The sequence below is a fragment of the Pimephales promelas genome, chromosome 9 (assembly GCF_988280905.1).
Source record: "Pimephales promelas chromosome 9, fPimPro1.hap1.1, whole genome shotgun sequence".
NCBI classification, from domain to species: Eukaryota; Metazoa; Chordata; class Actinopteri; order Cypriniformes; family Leuciscidae; genus Pimephales; species Pimephales promelas.
In genome coordinates, this window is record NC_142777.1 from 17,528,262 (window position 1) to 17,550,562 (window position 22,301).

The 22,301-nt window shown below is 39.8% G+C and overlaps 1 protein-coding gene across 2 annotated transcripts in view; it reads left to right on the forward strand.

The window, feature by feature from the left end:
* ppargc1b (peroxisome proliferator-activated receptor gamma, coactivator 1 beta) overlaps positions 1–22,301 on the forward strand; it is a 54,032-nt gene that overhangs the window by 21,339 nt on the left and 10,392 nt on the right. Inside the window, exons 2-5 of one of the 2 annotated variants that reach the window (XM_039648647.2) lie at positions 12,502–12,687; positions 13,924–14,121; positions 17,440–17,562; positions 21,323–22,238. In XM_039648647.2, coding sequence (XP_039504581.2) covers positions 12,502–12,687; positions 13,924–14,121; positions 17,440–17,562; positions 21,323–22,238 — 1,423 coding nt within the window. The remainder of the gene's footprint in view (positions 1–12,501; positions 12,688–13,923; positions 14,122–17,439; positions 17,563–21,322; positions 22,239–22,301) is intronic. The other variant, XM_039648648.2, reaches the window with a different exon arrangement.

Sequence of the window (22,301 nt, forward strand, 5' to 3'; positions counted from 1 at the left end):
TCGGGGAGAAAGTGAGGCCATGTATTACAAAGTACAAACTGGTCTGTGCTGATTTAAAGCTCTTTGTTTTCCATTTGAGAGCCCAGCCTGAGATCAGCTGAGCATTAGGAGCTATTAAAGGCTTTTATTATGTGGCTCAAGTGGTGCACAATACATTGCAGATTGTGCTGTTTGAAATAAAAATTGCACTCAATGCCTGCTCTTCTAGTCTTTATTATTAATGCGTACTGCCAGAGTAGGAAATCACATTAATCTGATACTGCCAAAGGTGTGGTTGGTGGGGTTTTGTGCATGAAGTCAGGTATTGTAACCCCAATACTGGGATTTTTCTCCTTTCCGTGCCAACAGATTTGGAGAGATCTGTTTCTCATGTCATCCCAAGCTAAAGATCCTGATATTTGCACCAATAAGACCTGACCTTATCCTGGAGGAATGCTGAGACTAACACTGCAGGTTGTCAAGGGATATGGAGTACAAATCCGATGTACTCGCACTCACACTGAGGAAAGAGTGCAGGTGGCAGACCGGCAGTCTGGCTTCAGAATGAGACCTGGCATCTTTTGATAGACTAACAAACACCTAAAGCATTTAGCACTTGAATCAGAGACTGAGGAACTCTGATATTATACTCATTAACATAGTGTGTTGTTGATTTGTCTATCCAAAAGATTTGGGTTCCCTGATTTGAAACAAATCTGGTCACTAAAGGATCGAATTGGAAACAAGGAAGATAACATGAACTGCACAATGCTACACAAATGTCCCTAGTAATGTGTTGGGAAGGTTTGTCTTGGTGGGCTGCCAAAAGGGGAATTAATAACAATTTGTCAAAGGGAGCCATTTATTCACTCAGAATTAGTGTGGCTTTGAACAGTCATGGTTGAGTGAGCATAGTGTAAAAGCAAGAGGGGGCCTCAGACCATGCACTACTCACATAGCTACTCTTCTAAATAATGAGTTTCAAGGAATGAAAGGAAACAATATTGATACACTTCATATACAGGACACGCAATAAAACAAACATGCTTTTCTCTAGTGTTTCCATAAAAAGGATGTTAGACACGTCAATACCAGTTTAGAAATGTTTCCGTAACTCTTGTCTTCAGGAAAGAAAACAATGAAAGATATGAAATTGCTCCCCTGAATCTTTCCATCCTGTGTAGTACACTATAGGGTTTGGGAAGCTTTTGGAAAACCGATTAACCTTGGACCACCAAATGGGTGTGGATAGTGAAATTGCCAATACACCTTGTAGGAATGCATCTAAAAACAGGAAGAATAAGTGGTTTTTCTATGGTATGATTCCTAGTACTGCAGCCAATTTGTCACAACCTTGAGTACTCCCCCTGTTTGGAGGTTGAGCTAGCACATAGCACATGTGTTATGCTGTTGTGATGTCCTTGACATGAAAGCTCCCTCGCATTATCACAGAGGAAAGCTGAAGTTTAAGATTAACCCCACCATTACCCTTAAAAACCATAATACATAAAGTCTGAATGCAGCACCACTATACCTTTCCACCAGTTAAACACCTGCAATGACGTGAGCATCAATATTGGCAAGTGGTGAGCTCTGTTACATTTTTTCATCACTATTTAATATTTGCTCAGATTCTGAGACGAGCAGTACGTAAAGGCCAGGAGACAACACACTTAGCTTACAATTCATGTCAGAACATCGCACAGTAACAAACTCTGCTTGCTGCTAAAGCAATGGCTTAAAGATGAGGGCTGGCAGATGGCCTTGCCTTCTGTTTGAGCATTAGGAATTCAGGGTGAGTCATCTTCCCGCTTCAGAGCTCACCCAGAAAGCCAGCGCAGAGATGTCCTGTGGACCACTCAATATTTGCCTGAAGACCACATGCAGCAGTGCTGACTCAGAAAGTCAGCGGTGAGTATTTGGGGAGAAGGTTAAGCCAGCTAAACTGCCTCATTGGATATAAAAGTAAGAGCACATGCAGTTGCCAGACAGGTTTTCTATGGATGATCTTTTCTCAAAGGTCACTTGTTGATGGCACGGCATGTAGATTTTGCCTTTCTACGGCAGTGGTAGCCAACCCTGCTACTGGTGGGATACCATCCTGATGAGATTAGCTAATCTAGTTGTTCAGAATTACTTTCAAGGCAGGTGTGTAAAAGGCAGGTGTGTGTTGGAACTGAAGTTTGCAGGAACGTAGCCCTCGAGGGGCAAGTTTGGCTACCCCTTGTCTACCAATGATGCACGGGTCGATGTATAAACAACCCGCACCTGACCAACGTTTTCAACTAACCCGCCTGCAACTCGGACCGCAAAAAAAAAGAAAGAAAATATTGTCCCCGACCCGCTTCCTGATCCGCATTTTTTAAAAGTAGTAAATGCTCATCGTAGCGTATCACAAATGTGTAAATAGCATCACAAGAAGCCTACACATTTCAAAGCCAGCATTTTGGTCATCATCTTTCATTATTTCGGCAAATGTCTCCCACATTTTGCTCTTTCTATTTGTGGAGCTTCCACTCCCCAGTCTTCACCTTTTCTCTTGCCGCCTCCATCACTCCCTGCAGACTGATGGCCGGTTCGTGAACGAATCGTTCTTTTGAACCGGTTCTTTTTTAGCGAAACGGTCGAACTGGACTGAATCATTTGAAACAGTTCGCGTCTTGCGTCAGTGCTTAATCCACAAGTTACTAAAGTTACTAACTTTCAGACATGCCTGACAGTCCCTCCGATTTGAAATAAACCATTATCCTGGAGTATATTTTACTCCAATAACTCCAACAGTTCACTAAACTGAGACATGTTGGTGCCACTGCTGAGAGAACTGATGAGCACGAGCAGCTGATACTGCGCATCCGCTTACTACCGAACGCACAGGTACAGCGGTTCTCGGATCACACCAGTACAGAACCGAGATATTCCGACTTCGTATTTGACTTCATATTTGAAGTCTAGGTGTATTTCAAAATACAAATTGCACAATGGTACCTTGTTTTGGCAGATGTTTGTACTGCACATTCACATTCTCTTTAAACATGATTTTTTTACTTGAATAGCCAAAACATTATTTTCCCATCATGTATAGCCTCAGAGAGCCAGGGGTCCTACATTTGACTTCTAACTACATCTCACATCAGGGCACTGCCGCATAGTTGTGTGTGCGACTTGAACAGTTGTCTGAGCACTGTCCTTTCAACCATTGAATGCAAGAAGCAAATGTCATCTCTGCATTTCGGTCTATTCTTGGATTTCAAAACAATCCCTATGCTTGCTGAGTGACCCCCTAAAATAGAGATGGAAATATTCTTTACCTTGATTTCTTGGCCAGTAGCGAGAGAAACTGAAGATCAAGATTAATAGCTATAGCAATGACATTCTGCACGACTTCGTTTTTAGCACGAATGCTCTTAGCCTTGTTCTTTTGTCCCCTTTGAATAACCACCATGCTGTGCTTAGCCTGGTGGAATTCAGGAACTAATGTTTAACTCTCTAGCCTTTTTTTCATGTCGCTGCATTAGAACATTCTCCTTAGGGACAGCTGGAGAGCAATCACTGGACCACAGCAGAGGATTTTTTTCTTTCCATATTTAGTCTTGAAGATGCACACTCAGTTATTGGTGCAGTCGAATGAAGAATCTGTGGTTCTAAATCTGAGGCAAAGACCTATGGTTGAGTGCCACTTACTATGAGCCATGGTTCTCTCCTTGACACTGCATGCAGGTTTATGTGCATGCTCTAAAATAGATAGCAGGCATCTATATATAACTGCTGTAAAGTGTTCTCAATCATGTCAAGGCACATGCTGTCTACATGGTTATGTGGAGGGACTGCTTACGGAGGACTTTAAGGTTTCGTCTGGCCCCTAGTGGTGGTCACGAGCTGTTATTGTTTGACCCAGACTCATGACCTTCGCAACAGATGGAAACAAGGGACTTGTAATCCTATTATCCCAATCTCTCTGCAAAACTATCTGCATTATCTATATTGTGTTTGGTCACTGCAGAACTGCTTGAAATGAACTGCTGAAGTAGTGTGTGCAATAAGGCTTTCCTAGTCTGGTAATACCAAACTCTGCTACTTCGCTTTGCTTCGTAGACAGAGTCTGGAGTGGCATCATTCTTAATCGCGAGGGGGCGCTTTTCTGAAGTATAAAAATCATTGGTTACCCGTAAGCCAATCACATAACGTTTGGTTATGCGCCTGCTTAGCACCCGAACTAAACCTGTAAACACATATATGATGCAAAAACGAAACCATCAAGCAAAATACCGGAGTGCACACACATGGATAGATATTTGAAGTAAATCTAAGAATCCACGGCACAATCGGGGCCTCTTAACAAATATTTGACAGTAGAGAGAAACAGGAAAATATTTGCAACCAACTGTCAAAGTTAGGATTAGTTCTGTTAAACACAGCTCTTTGTTCATTTCGAGTCTGTCGGAAATGCTGCAACTTAATTGCAAGATTACAGCATGACATGGCAATATTTAAGAACTGGAAAAGAAAGGAGACACTGACCTGTCAAAAGGTTGCTAGTTTGAGCTCAACAGATAAAAGAGACCGAGATACTCCCTCTGTCGGGAGTACGGCCACAACATCATATTCATTCAAAATTTTTAACAAACACTCTTCTAGTTCGGGGAATATTTTCCACAACAGAGCGAATTGCATCCTGTGTCTCCATATCCGTGGTCGTTTTCGATTTCCCCAATCTTAAACTCGGCGCTTAGCGCCTACATCACCACGGCTCTCAGCCCGCCCTCTGTTCGTTGATTGGGCCGGCTGTTTTCAGGCCGGAGGAAAACGAAGAGACATGTCGCTGTCTCAGACTGAGTACAGAAGCGAAATTAAATAGAGCGGTATGAATTCTGACGTAGTCAGGTTAAGGCTTTCCCACTGTGATTCCCAAATGGGATTGGTGTTTTCTGGAGCAAACCTGTCTGGGAACAAAGTAGAATATGAAACATGCATCATGGAGAACAATGTCAAGGACATCACATCTTTAGGTTCCCGGCTTGCTGGGAATAGTCACGCTAGTCCCTTATCCCGAACTGTGTCTTCTGCCCTTATGCTCAAGCAGAATGGGCAAAAAAAGCATTTTGATTTAATTACAGCCATGCACATCGACTAAGAGCTCAGACACTGACTGCTCCCAGTGAATTCGAAACAAGTTGGGTTGATGCCATCTTCCTCAGGCATCATGATCTGTCTGTGGCCACCCAAGTCTGAAAAGACTCATTTTGCATCTAAGTCTCCCTGCATCTTCCTTCTGTTAACTTTCTCTCTCAGGTGTAATTGAACATATTCCCTTCATCCCGTCTGTCAGCTGGACAGATTGAACACATTAGACACAATGAGAGCAGCTCTACTCGTAATCCAATGAGAGCATTTTACTTATTTTACTTTCACATCTTTATCAAACTCAGCTGGTAATTTGTAGTCAAGGTGAGTCTGATATTTCCCCCTGGCTGTTTAAATTACCTAAGATACTGCTGACTGGTTTCTGCCTGGAAACAGTGCTTGTATTGTCCTGCAGCCCCCCTCACGCACAGTCGTCATGACTGCAGGTAAAGCTCAGTCTGAGGAGCGACAGACCCCCATTGTTGATAATGAGGGGTTGCTCACCTGCAGTCTTGTGACAAAGTCTCTGCATTGCGTTACACAGTTGTGCAGGAAAATTTGACACCAGTCAACAACCTTATACAAGGCTCTGAAACCTGAAACTAGTGCTCTCATTGTGTCAGTGAAATTGATCCAGGTTGGAAGCAGAGGAGAGAATTGCTGACTACCTTTTGGATTTCCTGACGCTTTTTGGGAGGGGTATTGATGTAATATCACTGATATTTACGTCAGTGCTGGGTATGCTTTCATGTTTGCTGTGATATGCATATTGAACTGTGGGTGACCTTGAGAGCTTTGGTTTCTCAGTGAATGAATGTCAAATATTTAAGCTGGAGATTGTCACTATTAGCAGCCATGGTAAAGACAAGAATATTATGTGCATATTTACGGTTTAATGTATAATAATGTATATAATTCTGTTACATGAACTGAGGCAGAGAGGTGGATTTTTAGGCATGTGTTGCAGTAGATTATCAGTACCATAGTCTTTTGATGGCATGTTATAAATAGCTTTCATGTATGATATAAACACATCATATTTTTTTTTAACTGCATTCTTTTCTGCATCTTGGCCTAAGGTATCTTCTTGTCCTCTGTATTTTTTGTTAACTATAATGGGGATTTATGTCTTTGGTTATTGTTGCACCTTTTTTTTACCTTGATCCCTGCAGAAGAATAAATTCTGTGTTGTCTAGCTGTTTTTAAACACAAGAACTGTGAGATGAACCCAATCCAGACCAAATTATGCAGGTCTTCCTTAAGACCGTTTGGTCAACTTGACGTGTACTCATGTTTTGCAAATCCCTAATCTATTTTCTAGTCCCTAATCACGACTAGAGAACAGATTCTTTCTTGGAAACTTACAAACATTGAGACACAATGATGATCTACTGTAACATAATAAGAACAGCAAATTTCCTGAGCATGAGTGTAACTGCAAATTAATAACAGTTGCTGTGATTTTTCTATTAAGTGCACAAGCATCCCTGTACCCCCTCCCCATGGGCACCCACTCTCTGAGATGACTTAATGGAAGAACGAAAGCTGGCAGCTTTCAGCCTGTCCTATTAGGATCGTCTTCTAACCAAAACAACTATTTATAGAACAGTGGGCTTGGAGGAATTAGACATCAGTGCTGATATGAAGGCAGAAAATACCAATAAGTTATGAACTTATGGCCCCTTTACCAACAAGCAAATATATTATTTTTCACTATTTCCCCACACACACATTAAGCAATGAAGTGCTAGAAGTGCCATTTTCCAGTCATATGATTGGTCTGGTGCAGCATTACCATATTTGATGTCTTTAAAAGAGACAGTGGTCATTTTTAAATACCTCTTCTCAGAGGATCATATTAAGAGTGTTGTGAATGTTATGTTATCAATGATAAATGTAGCCCTGTCATTCAACTAAAGTACATAACAGGCCCTCACGGACAAAACTTTTTTCTTGTTTTGCAGGGGTAACACTGATCTTGACCAACCTTATAAACTGTGGTCTTATGGTCTTTTTTTCTTTCTTTTAAATGAACCCTTGTGATCTTTGGCCTCTCTTAACCTCTAACTACGCTCCTTGATTATTACACCTCTTGATCTTGTTAAGGACTTACAAACATGCCTTTATTGTCAATGGGTTATCAAGTGATGTCAGTTAAGAATAATCAGGCTGAAATAATGACTGTCATGCCTTAGACATCTAATGTGACAGGAAAAACATATAGATCTGTGATAAGTTCAGATGAAAAAAAATAAAAAGTAGGTCCGAAGGATTTAAACTTAATCCAATTCAATACATCTTGACTGCCATGAACCATATCTTGAATCATTTGTTTACAAGGAAGTTTAATTTTAAATGATACATAGTTGCATTTATCTATAGCAATGCTGAAACTGGGCTTGGACATGAAGCTTTAAAAGATTTATGCCCATTTTCCATTTCCCATGTGAATCCAAAGTCACAACTCAACTGGCAGTCTATCAAAGTCCTGTCTCTAAGCACAGAATCCTCTTTCTAATCAGATCTCATTACTGTCCTACTGGCTGAAGTGGGGTTGCAGTCGAGGGCACTAGCTCTCAGACATTCTGCATAATAGCGTCTCACTCGGACCAGTGTAATGTCCTTGGTTCGCACTTGATACCTGTCTCGGCCTAGAAGATATAGACTGAGTTTGACGGCTAATCTGAAAACAATTAAGTAGGATTAAAATTGGGCTCAATAGCTGTTAGGTTGCCTCTCAGAAAACTTCCAGTACACAGCCTCAAACTTGTCAAAGTTAATGTTGAAATGTTTTTTAGAGAATAACAGCTCAAGATGAAGGCTATTCAGCGATTGTTGTTGATGCAGACTTACTGCAGATGTCTCCAATGAAAGTGGGCGGTTAACATGCCAGTTATGAGAAGTCAGAAGGGAAATTTAGATGATATAGACTCTAAACGGGCATGAATTATTGAATACATTCACTCAATAAGGTTAAGTTGTTGATAACTTGGTTAAATTGGGGCAAAATGAGGCATACATTGAACATTTTTATTTACGTCGAGCGATGTTTTTCAACTGTTGATTGCGAAACTTCTTGAGAATCCTTGAGAGAGTGTGTGTGCAAATTTACTACATGGGAATTGTTTGCAAAGGTCTAAGGGATGAATGGGTTCAATGAGCACTATTTAAAGGGCTAGGCTGGTTTCAGAACAGACAAGATAAAGGTGGCCTGCTGGGATAGCAAGGTTGTGCACGCTGCAGACATTTAATTCCTAAAGGGATACAAAAGAAAGGTTCCTGCCAAACCTGAGACTTGGCCAATGAGGTGTCATGAATCTGTCTTTTATCGGTCTCATTCAACTGTACACGAGTGGCCCAGATCTTCCTTTAACTGCCCTACTTCTATCTGTCCGCTGTTAATTTGGGTTTGGCGGAAATCTCCTCTAAAGACTATATGCAAAGAGCTAATTTAATTGCTCCTGTTTCAGTTTAGCCACCAATTTGGGGTTTGGGCGAGTTGCGGTTTAACATCTTTATTTAATTTACCGTCACATGAGCAAAGGTCAAACGGTAAGTGAGGTTGCACAGGTCGACAAGATGTATTGTGCACTACGGGAACCCGTTGGTTCTGGAGAAATGGTGTTACAAAATCCTTCCTGTTTGAGGCTGGCTAGCTACTACACCCAAGTTTTTTTATGGATTGAGTCGTGAGGGAATCCATTTAACAGCCCAGGCAGGATGTGTCTCAAAGGGCTGCATGCGTGCATGTCTGTGTCTTTGTTTCTGGGAAGGGAGGCTTAGGAGAGAGCCACTAGTTCCATCTGCGTTTGGCATGGGCAGCATTTAAAGCCTGGCCCGTCACAAGCAGCTTGTGTAAGAGCCAGTCATGAGACTGAGGATAACAGCTATATATAACACATCTTAGATAGGAGTAGGCTCAGAGGGGACAGGGCACCCAGATAAGAGCCTATTAGCTCGTAAATGCAAGGATTGAATGAGTAACCTGCAGCTTTACTACAATAGTGGTGTAACTGAATTGCTCTCAGATCAATCAGCCAATCAATCGGTCTATCTGTACATCCATAATAGAAATCCCAGATAATCCCAGATGTCTTCGATGCTGCATTTGATCGCCCTGCAGTTGGAAATGACAAACAAAGTAAAGGTCACCCTTTTTTTTTTTGCATACTTTGCCTCTAATTATCCTTAAATTTATTCAGAAAATTCCCTAGATACCGTGAAAAGATGCCCAGGGACTGACAGTACACTGTGGTTGTGTTTTGAGGATCAAGTACTCCTGCACCACATGGCTAGAGTTTTTGTAACATGCAGGAGGATGATGTAAAGCTATATGCTGTTATGTGCTTGTTTTTGAGTTATCTTGGTGGTGTGCCCTTGGACTCGGGTTTGCTATGCGTATTCGTATAGGTCAGATATGTATGTAACTCACCCCTTGCTGCCTGATTTGAATGTGTAATGACCTTTTTTGTTATGAGATTCATGGAACAGTTATATGTTTTTTTTAAAGGAGAGTGAAAAGAAAGGTCATTCTTGACTACACAGATCACTGATTAGTCCTTATCGCTTTTGCCTTGAGTAGGTCAGCTACGCTCATTAACTTTTGCTCATTTAATAGCATCAGTCCAGCACTAGCTGGTGGGACTTTTTTGTGCATTAGAAATGTGACTGCATTTTGTCGTCTCATAATGGCATGATCATGCTGTTAATGGGGTGATCCAGAGGTTTTATCAGCGTGTGAGTTATGCAGGCGATTCCAGCACGTGTGAACAGCACCTCTGCTGCTCTTTTTTTCATGGAACGTTTGTATCCGATAAGAGGTCACACATGCTGCTTCTCTGGAAAATCAGCGGCCGTGGAGCTTTTCTGTTTGCACTTGCATAGGGTTGAGTGATATGACCCAGATTTCTATGGTACAGATATCACAATATGTGTAATTTTATATCACTGTAACACATATAAATGTATATATTTAAGGTCAAATGGATAAACCGACAGGATATCCGGAATAGCAAAGTCACTTCTACTGTTTCGTGGTATATACCATCATACCGCCCATCCCTACCGTTGCAGCATTCACACTCGCGCTTGTGACCTTAAACCTTCAGAGCCCAAGGAGATTTTTATTGATTGATATTGAGACTCTCCATAACACAGAAAAAGAGAGCAAGCAAGACTAAAAAGGTTGGGGAAAAAAGATTTATTAGCTGGAGCTCTTGTGCTCCTGGGGAGGGGGTCTCAAAGGATGGAGATGAGTCAGTGGCATCATGTGAGGGGGATGCGAAGGGGATTTTTCTTTTTTTTTCGCATTTGCAGAAGCCGTACTGCTGTGATTCCTTTTGACATTGATGTAAACATGCTTTCATTTTATAACCACATTTCACTGTATTATTAGAGACAGACAAATAATAGACTTGGCGCTAATCTAATCAGTTTTCTAATTACAAAAATATGAATAAATTTGTGACCATTCAGATAGCGAAACAACTTATAATGGCATGCTATTATTATTATACGCTACCATTAAAAAAGTTTGCGCTCAGACTGATTTTTTTTTTTTTTTTGTTGTTGAAGAAATGAATACTTTTGTTCAACAAGGACACATTAAAAGATGATCAAAGACATTGATAATGTTACAAAAGATTTATATTTAAAAAAATGTTGTTGTTTTAAATTTTCTGTTCAGAAAAAAAGAATACTGAAAAGAGGTTTCCACAAAATTATTATAGTTATATTATATAGTTTTCAACGTTGATAATAAGAAATGCATATATATATATTTATATACACAGTATATATATACACAGTATATATATATATATATATATATATACAGTATATATATATATATATATATATATATATATATATATTTATATATATATGGAGTAAGGAGTGCTGAAAATCTTTATTTTATATAGTTTTCAACGTTGATAATAATAAGAAATGCATATATATATATATATATATATATATATATATATATATATATATATATATATATATACGGAGTAAGGATTGCTGAAAATCTTTATTTACCATCACAGGAATAAATTACATTTTAAAATAGAATAATTTGAAACAGATTTGAAATAATTTGTTTTAAAAAATTAAAACAGAAATCGATTATTTTAAATTGTAATAATATCTCACAATATTACTGTTTTTTTTACTGTATTTTTATCAAATAAATGCGGCTTTGGTGAGCATAATGTTTAAAAAATATTAAAAACTCATAAACATTTGGAACAGTAGTCTAAAATACAATGACTAATCAATTGAATAAAAATGCTGTTAAATAAAAAAATATTAAAATCAAAATTATAAATCACATACACTCATAAATGGGACAGTAGGTGAATGTATTGGTATCATTCTCTCTCATTGTTTTCAACACCAGATTTCATCTGGAGAATTTTTCAACAATAGCTTAGTGTGTGAAGCAGATTAAAATGCTGCAGATATAATAAGATTGGGCTAAAACAGTGCAGAGGTATGGCCTACAGTATGTGACCTCATTTCATCAGAGCTCAGCAGCTGGTAATACAGTAGGTGCTTTAGAGACTCTTTAGAAAATCTTTGCTGTCTGATTCTATGTGATTTACTGCATTTTAAAACAGCATTTGGGTGAACAGACATAAATGGCACCCGCTTGACCAGGCCTAGTGTAAGAGAATAAAGGGAACTGAATAAGCGCAATCATCAGCTCTGTGAAACAGAGAGGGGAGAAATTGTGCAAGCAGTCATCAAAAATGCATCGCCGCGGCCCCGTAGAATATTCATGCTACGGCCTCCTGTAAACCGAGGCAGCATCACCCCAGGTGTCCTCCAGGTATCCTCTCTACAAACAGACAGAAACAAGCCAAATGATCCAAGTGCAAAATGCACAGCTCCATCGCTCACATGGATATATTAAGGCATGTGTGGGTTTTCTGCTGTACCCTTGGGGTTTAGACCACTTCCCTTCTCACAGTACTTATTGACACAGACACACGCACATTTTTTTTTTTTTTGTATCTTTCTCGCTCTCACACATTTTGTGAATGTGCAAAACTGCACTAGTGGTGACTTATTCCTGACGTGTACACATTTGAAACATATATCTTAGCAGTTCCCTCTCACAGCAAACCCAAAAAACCCATAGCTGTGTTTTTTAATGCAAGGATGTGCAACCACTGTTAAATCCAGGGTCAGCTTTTCGTCTTCTTTCAACTCTCTGTTAATTAGCCTTAATAAAGTTGTGCTGAAGGTTAGTACTAATTCAGATGACTGTTTACGAGCTCAGGATATCCAGTCACGGCATGTCTATTGATTTCCCAGCGTTTACAGCGGAGTGCATTCTTTTCAGATGTCCTCTGATGTTGGTCTTTTGACCTATCGTTTTCTTTTTTTCGTTCTCAGTATGGGGAAGAGGAGGTCTGCTCAGACCGCCTTGATGCTGACTTCCCTGACTTTGACCTCTCGCAGCTGGACGCCAGTGATTTTGACTCAGTGAACTGCCTCAGTGAGCTGCAATGGTGCAACGAGCACTCGGATCACTCCCCTGCATCCATACAGTACAGTGCTGGAGACCCAGAGCTATTTGAGGTGGGAACCATCATCTGTACTTCCTTTATTGAGCACGTATAGATTGTTCTGATAAGTGGTAAAACAGCACTAGTACTATTGCTTATACATAAAGTTAGGGGATATTAAAAATCTAGCTCATTCACTCTATGTATTTTTGTCCCAAATGGTAGTTTGGACTTGAAAGGTTGAGGGTGAAATTTGGGAAGGATTTTAGGGAAAACATTAGTCTTGAAGGCTTAATTCACCCCAAAATGAAATTTTGACATTTACCCTCATGTTGTTCCAAACCGATAACACTATTTTTGATATTTTCTCATCATTTTTGCCCATAAATTGGAGTTCCACACAACCAAAACTTTCATGTTTCAAAAAGTTCAAAAAGACATTGTTCAAGTAATCCTTATTAGTTTCAGAAGAGACAGTTGCTTTATGTGGAGAACAATTTATTCACATCATCTATGTACATACATAGTTCACATACAGTAAATGGAAGCTCAACCCGCACGTCCTGATTTTGCCAAGTTAATATATATTTGTTTGATCCTGGAACAACATTCCTTTCCGAAAATGTAATCCCTACCCCTAATCCTAACCCTACCCATAAATGATCCCTAAAATTAGATGGAAATTATATGTGAATAACTGATGTAGAAGCACCAAACCCTGACTGTTGACATTGACTTAAACTAAACTTGTCCCTCAGATCTGATTGGGTGATTAGAAAGTTCTTCCAGGACCAACAAAGATGTTGATCCGGGAACAATTTGCACTTGGTGAAATCAGGTTCCGCCTTACTTGACACAAGAACACAAACCTCGTTTCTTCTCAGGCGTCAAGCAAGCAGGTTTGAGCTTCTGTTTACCATATTTGTTGTGCGATCAGTGTTTATATGTGAATAAAAGCCTTTTACTTTTGATACGTGAACGTTTTGTTTGCGTGGAACTTCAATCAATGGAAAAAATTATTTGCGTACATTTAAAATATCTTGAGGTAAGATATAATGCAGTAAATATCACTGCTAGCCACACAGCATAGTGGTTTGTGCATATACACATTGTGATGATATTTTGAGCAATGATGCTCATGTGAGAGTTGCAGGTTTGAATCTAGCCCGCAACATGTCCCAATCCTCATTCTTCACTTTTTCTGTCTTATACACAGATGTATATATATAAAGACATATACTAGACATGCAAGTTCTCCTGATCTTTACGTTGCAGAGCATTTGCCTTAATTTCTTTCTTGTTATTTCAGGAAGAAAATGCGGCACTGCTCGCTGCCCTCACAGACAGCCTTGACGGCATTGTTGAGGACGGAGTCGGGGGTCTATCTGTGTTCCCTTCCCTAGGGGACGACCCTGAGGAGGGCGAGGAGGAGGAGGAAGATGATCTCCCTTTGGACAGTGAGCACTTCCCTGGCTCACTGAGCCCAGAGACGGAAGAACCATCTCTAGTAAGAACCCTTCCTTCCTGTTTAAGGTGGATTTGGATGGGCCTCTGACTACCCCACAGCATGGGTATGATAGGCAACACAGGTCTGAATTTTTCTCATTTTGGGCTTTTTATTTCTTTTTTAAGCAACCAATCTAACAAAGAATCCTCTTCACAGGCAGGGATGAGGAACTTGGACACATGGACTTTTTGTCTTTTACTTTTTTTCTAGCCTTTCATTTTCCCAAACATCCCACTTCTCTTATCTTCCTCTCAGCCCAATAAGAAAGTACTGTGGTGGTATCAGGTGGCATATATATATATATATATATATATATATATATATATATATATATATATACATGATATATTAATAATTGGGCTGTCAAACGATTAATCGCATCCAAAATAAAAGTTTGTGTTTACATAATAGATGTGGGTGCACTGTGTATAATTATATATATATATATATATATATATATAAATACACACACATGCTTGTATATATTTAAGAATTTTTTTCATGTATATAGATTTATATATAATTTTTGTTATATATAAATATTTTATATATAAATAATATTTTTTTTCTTAAATATACATGCATGTGTGTGTATATATATATATATATATATATATATATATATATATATATATACAAAATAATTATACACAGTGCACCCACATATATTATGTAAACACAAACTTTTATTTTGGATGCGATTAATCATTTGACAGCCCTAATTAATAATAGCAATGTTTCTTGAGCTCCAAATCAGCATATTAGAATGATTTCTGTAGGATCATGTGACACTGAAGACTAGAGTAATGCTTCTTATTTCACAATATCACTGTTTTTGCAATATTTTTGATACAAAAATTGCAGTCTTGGTGATCATAAGAGAGTTTTTTCAAAAACAGTTAATTTTTGAACTATAGTGTACTTAAACAAATCCCATGACATTACCATCATGATAGAATCCAAAAACATGGCAATACCATGGTACTTTTTTAGGGGAATGCTTATATCTACTTCCCAGATCTCTTAATCCTTTAGGAGACTAAATGGACTTCTACAGCAGCGCTCTCTCCTCCCTTTTCCCACCTTTTGTGAGATGACCCTACTCTCTCTCTTCACTTCCTGGAATAAGATGCTGTTGTTATCTGTTCTTCTCAGCTCAAAAACCACAGCAATTTAATCTGTTTATGTTGTGAAACCAGTTATAACAGTTATTACCCGTTTGACTGCTTTTCTTTTGTACTCTCTTTTTCCGTCTTTCCTTCACTGCTTTTTTCTGTAATGCTGAACAATTGGTTGGCATGGCCTGTACTGTAATGTAGCTTTTTTTTCCTGTTTGTCTAGTGTGTTTTTCGATTTTTACCATAGAGATTGGTAGTAGTTACAGTAATGACCGTCTTACATTTCACTCAATAACTTTCACAATTCACATTGTTCTTGGATCATATTGTTTGGTTTCTATGAAAGGGAACCATCTAATTACTGAGATAATCATTGCCTCTTTTGGACTTGTTACAGAGTTACCAAAAAAGGATAACTTACAGGGTGTAGGACCAAATTATATAAGAGATGTCTGAAGGAGGTACAAATTATTCCTAAATTGAGGAAAATGATGTGCATTTATCTGGGAATAAGACTAGCACTTTTATGGTGCCACTAGGACAAAACATACCAGTAGCTTAATACAACCTGCTGCTTAAAAGTTTGAGGTCAATACGATTTTTTGTTTTGTGTTAAGAAATCAAGACTTATTAGCTAAAAGGGTGCATTTAAGCTGCAGTCTGGCATTTTTCTTCTGTCGCCATCTCTGTTCAAAATCTGCAATTGCAGTCATTCACAGAATTATCAACTTTACTTGAGTTGTACTTCGACACCCACGACACGGCACAGTGCGTATTTTCGCAAATATGTATTTTGGATAATTTTTAACCCCAAAAAACCTACGGATTGGAGCTTTAAATTGGATCAAACTTTTGTATTGTTACAAAACATTATTTCAAATATATACTATTCTTGTGAACTTTGATCATAATAAGGAATTTTTCTTGAGCAGAAAATCTGCATATTAGCACATATGTGTGTATTTATATATATATATATATATATATATATATATATATATATACAGTAGTGCTGTCAAACCAATGTCGCAATTTATTTAAAATAAAAAAATAAGAGTTTTGTGTTATATAAGTCTCTCTCTCTCTCTTGGTGAGCTTAAGAGACATATGCACATTTGAAACATATATCTTAGCAGTTCTCTCTCACAGCAAGCCCAAAAAAACCCATAGCTGTGGTTTTTAATTCAAGCAAGGATGTGCAACCACTGTTAATCCAGGGTCAGCTTTTCGTCTTCTTTCAACTCTCTGTTCATAGTCGTATAATGATAAGATTAAAAATCTTATTGACCCCAAACAATTTTTTTAACAGTAGTACAAATATTATCATTTAACCAAGAGGTATTGTTAAAGCTATGTTATGTTATCAACAAGGTTATTGTATTCTATTACAACAAGGTTCAATTAGTTAACATTACAATATTTTGCAACTAAAGTTCTCGTCAGTGATTTAGTCTTTTTGCCAAACTTTTCAGACACTTTTGATTCTAACATCCTTATTAAAAATGCCTGAAATGTGCAAGTCTAAACAGACAGGTTTCCACATAAGATGATTCAGTAACAATGGAATTTTTCAAGTATGGTTTAGTTTCCTCCTGAAGTCTTAACATTTAGTCTGGGTGTAAGTGTCTTACCCAAGAGCTGAGAGCCCCCTCTGCTGGCAATGGTCACATTTACACCTCATCCCCTAAATGAGGCCAGTCTGTGTGCGAAACAAGGGGTGCATTGAAGCACCAGGGACAGGGACAGCGGAGCACATGTTTTCATGGCATATATGGCCATTGCATGCCAAAACAGTTTGGTACACACTAGCTGAAACCCTCAGCGCCCCTTCAGTTTCCTCAATGGACACTGAGAGCCATGGACAGACCTGCCAAGTTGGCACATTAACAATCGCTTAAGGGACTAAACAACACAGTACTGCTGCTTCTTACTTTGCTTGCTCTGGTTGTGCTGGTCATTTAGGACTGGCAGACTTCCATTTCAGATTTTCTTCAATATCCAGTAACTGTCTTTGTTCTTTCAGTGGCTAAAGCACAGAAGTGCTTTAAATGTTATAAAGGAGCTTTTGGTGTTGTGTTTGAGCGCTGAAAGACAAAATGCCAACCTTTTATTGATAAGCAGACATCAGAGATTGATTCTGTGTTTTAAATGCATCGTATGCCATCAAATTTTAATCCCTCACCTCTCATTCCCTCCACAGCTAAAAAAGCTCCTGTTGTCGCCCCCTAATGTGCCTGCGGGCCTCGAGTCGCACAAAGACGGCAGCGTGCATCGCCATAGCAGCAGGAACCAGCACGTCAAGCCCGTGAGGCCCGTGCTGAAGGTGAGAGGAAGTTCCAGCCACTGTGATTGCAGGATAAACTCAAAACACGTGGAGAAAACAGAAGACTTCACATAATAGGAAATAGAGTTAACAACCTATGCAACCTTAACAACAAAATGGCGCATACCATTCACTACCTGTTTATGCAGCAGCGTATTCCCACCGCAATGCTAATACCTAATTAGCTTATGAAACCACACTGAGGATTTGCGCTTCAAAGTTCTGTAGCCTGTGAAGCCTGTGGTTCCTCATTCACTCCGTACGCTTTGGCACATTGCACCATGGCTAAGGCCGCTGTCGCATTAGAGTTGAGTGCAGCCATCTGTCATCCCAAAGCCACAGCCTAAAGGGCAATGTTCACTGAGTTTGAGATTACTTAAAAAGAAACAGGCATAGTTCCTCAGATACCAAGAGAATATCTCGAAACATCGGCACATTTGTCACAGTAACCTTAGAGCAAAAAAAAACACTCTGAAATAGCCTCTAAGGGTTTCAGCTGTCCTGTGTAGCTCGCATGTTTGGTCATTTCGTAAGGGTGTTGCAAATGACAGCTCGTTACATTTCACATAGATGAGCAAATGCCAATCACTATAATGGTTTCGATTTATTACTTCTGTCATTATAGTACTGTTTTGGCACATGTGATATAAATTCTCTGTACCATTAAGCTTCAGTATTTACAATATTTGATAATAGACAATGATGAGCTTTTATCAAAAGACGTTTTAAAGGGTTTTATTAGTATTAAAACATTTAATATATGCAGAAAGCCAATATTTACAGTGTTGACCCTTCATTTTCATAACCTCTGCAATTCACTCTGGCGTGCTGGATAACTACTTCCAGGCCAGATCCTGGCAACATTCTTGCCTTTTTATTGCTGATCACAATTTGTGGGCTTTTGCTTTTCCACTTGCCTTTTGAGGATTTAGCTCCTCAATGGGTTTAAGATCTGGTGAGTTGTCTGGGCACAGATCCAAAATTTCAGTGTAATAATCTCCTAAAAAAAACTAATAATCTGAAGTGTCACTTCATTGCCTATTGACATGGTGATCCATCATGCTGGAAAATGCATGGATCCTCACCAAATTGCTCCTAGGTTGGTGGGAGAAGTATAGGAAGTTTTGATACCATTCTTTATTCACGGCAGTGTTTTTGGGCAGAATTGAGATGAAACTACCTTGGATGAAAAGCAAATGGATGGTCTCAGGATGCTTCACTGTTGGCACGACAGGACTAATGGTAGTGTTCACCTTTTCTTCTCCAGACAATTGATTTTCTAGATGTCCCAATCAGTCGGAAGAGGGCTTCATCCGAAAATAACTTTGCAACAGTCATCTGCTGTCCTTGATGTTTTTTTGTTTTTTTTGGGAAAGATATGGCTTCTTTGCTGCCCTACTGTACACTAGGCCATAGTCCAAAAGTTTTCTGCTCGCTGTGTGTGTAGATGCGCTCACACCCTTCTGCCAATATTGAGCAAGATCTCCACTAGTGGTGACACGATTTCATAGCCGACTCTTAGATAGTCTTGGCGCTTGCTGGACACACTGGAATGTCTTGAAGCCTTCTTCACTGCAGTTGAGCCTTTCTTCTTGAAATTCTTGATGATCTGGTAAATGGTTGTTTCAGGTGCAATATTCTTTGTAGCAATTTCCTTGTATGTGAGGCCATTTTGATGCAATGCGATGATGATTGCACACATTTGTTTGGAGGCCAGAATCAGAATGATAGAGTGATTTCACCTACTTGTTCACACTTTTCCATGTGCTGATGATATGATTAGTGAAATGTTAGTTGGTCATTTTGGGCATGTATTTGATATAAAAATACAGTAAAACAGTAGTATTGTAAAATATTAGGACAATGTGTGTGGGATGCACATCCAGGGCACGAAGCTCCCATTCCAGCACATCCCAAAGATGCTCTATTGGGTTGAGATCTGGTGACTGTGGGGGCCATTTTAATACCGTGAACTCATTGTAATGTTCAAGAAACCAATTTGAAATGATTCGAGCTTTGTGACATGGTGTATTATCCTGCTGGAAGTAGCCATCAGAGGATGGGTACATGGTGGCCATAAAGGGATGGACATGGTCAGAAACAATGCTCAGGTAGGCTGTGGCATTTAAACGATGCCTAATTGGCACTAAGGGGTCTAAAGTGTGCCAAGAAAACATCCCCCACACCATGACACCATCACCAGCAGCCTGCACAGTGGTAACAAGGCATGATGGATCATGTTCTCATTCTGTTTACGCCAAATTCTGACTCTACCATCTGAATGTATCTACAGAAATCGAGACTCATCAGACCAGGCAACATTTTTTCAGTCTTCAACTGTCCAATTTTGGCGAGCTCTTCCAAATTGTAGCCTTTTTTTCCCATTTGTAGTGGAGATGAGTGGTACCCGGTGGGGTCTTCTGCTGTTGTAGCCCATCCGCCTCAAGGTTGTGCATGTTGTGGCTTCACAAATGCATACCTCGGTTGTAACGAGTGGTTATTTCAGTCAAAGTTGCTCTTCTATCGGCTTGAATCAGTCGGCCCATTCTCCTCTGACCTCAAGCATCAACAAGGCATTTTTGCCCACAGGACTGCCGCATACTGGATGTTTATCCCTTTTCACACCATTCTTTGTAAACCCTAGAAATGGTTGTGCGTGAAAATCCCAGTAACTGATCAGATTGTGAACTCAGACCAGCCTGTCTGGCACCAACAACCATGCTGCCATCAAATTTGCTTAAATCACCTTTCTTTCCCATTCTGACATTCAGTTTAGAGTTCAGGATATTGTCTTGACCAGGACCACACCCTTAAAGGCATTGAAGCAACTGCCATGTGATTGGTTGATTAGATAATTGCATTAATGAGAAAGTGGACAGGTTTTTCTAATAATCCTTTTAGGTGAGTGTAGTTTAAAATGTAGTCTATACCTGTGATGGCAAAGGTGAATTTTCAGCATCATAACTCCAGTCTTCAGTGTCACATGATCCTTCAGAAATCATTCTAATATGATGATTTGCTGCTTAAGTTGTAATCCAGCAATCTGCATAATGCACTGAAACAGAAACTCTCAAGCATAATAAAATAGTGTAAAGTCGACAATTACAACCCCAAATCAGAAAAAGTTGGGACATTTTGTAAAATGCAATACAATCAAGAATCTGTTATTTGTTCATTCTTTTTAACCTTTTTTTAACTGACAAAAGTACAAAGAAAAGTTTTCCAATGTTTTCACTGACCAACATAATTTTGTAAATATGAATTTTAATTTTGATTAAATGCTTTACAATCTTGTGTTGAGAAATGTGATTTTTTTAAAATTGATTTTAATTAAGATATTTGGCACAAAGTGATGAGCCATGACCCATCTTTGCTTAAAAAGATTGAGAAGCATTTTTACACCCAAACATGACACCCTCAACTATTACCAATTCACCTGCTCATTGTGGACTGTTTCAAAATAGTTGCATAATTTAATTTGGATAATCTTTTCACTTTTATTTGGTCTCTGTCCCAACTTTTTGGGGTGTGTTGCAGCCATCAAAATCCAAATTTGTTCATATTTACAAAATGCAATAAAGGTGGTCTGTGAAAACATTGGAAAACATTTCTTTGTACTTTTATCTGCTAATAAAAGGTTAAAGAACATGCATTTTACACAATGTCTTTTTCTGATTTGGGGTTGTATAATGTAAACAGGCTCTTTGCTTTATAATATTTCTATTGTTTTTAACATCAGTGTCGTCTCCTCCCTCCACAGAAGGGCAAATCAAGCACACAGGAGCGTAAGCCACGACCAGTGAGGCCCACCGGTCGTCTTTGCACTGAGCTCCACCGCCACCTTACCACCGCACAGGAGGCCGAGGACACAGAGGAAGAGGAAGAGGAGGACGAAGAGGACAGTGACTCGGAGGAGGAGGAAGAGGAGGAGTCATCCAGCAGCGAGAGTGAGAGCATGGTGTGCATTGAGCCAGAGAAGCCCCAGTTCTCCTCAGAGAAAGAACTGCACTCAGTAGTGGAGCTCATCAAATACATGCACACGTACTGCCTGCCGATACGCAAACAGGCCAGCTGGGATCGCAAAGAGCGTGAGGCTTTGGCACGAAAGACCAAGCCTGAGAGTTTGCAGGTCCCACGTGGCCTTCCTCAAAGCTCTCAGAGACCGGCTCCCCAGACCAGCAGTGGGACCAGGCCGAGGGTGCCCTTCACTCGCCGCAGGGAAACCAAAGCCCACTCCCTGCTCAAGGAGATGCTAGAGGCAGTCAGCTCCTTTGACGTAAGCAAGCCTTACAGAATGCACAGCCCCCCTTATATCCACTGCAGAGGGGCGGCGACTCGGCCCGGCGCTGACGTTTCTTCCTCCCCCGCGCGTCAGCCCAAAGCTGAAGCTAAAGACTCAGACTGTGAGAGCTTGCATAAGGCCACAAAGCGCCCCAAAAGCCCTGAGCCAGAGGAAGGCTCCTTTTCAGTCAGGCGTTCTCGCCGGCTAGCCTCCTTCCCCAGCCGATTCGCCAAGAAAGTCCGTGAGAACTGTGGGCGGTTGGAGCCTATTGCCGGGCAATCCAGGGAAGAGGAGAACGTGGTCAAACATCCTCCCACTGAGCCTCCTTCTGATAGCAGCCAGAAGTCCAACTCCCACAAGGCTTCTGAAGATCATTACCCATCCAGCAGGGACGGTAAGACATGAGTCACATTAATACATACATTTGAAAAATGCTGTACGTTCACTCCTTAAACTG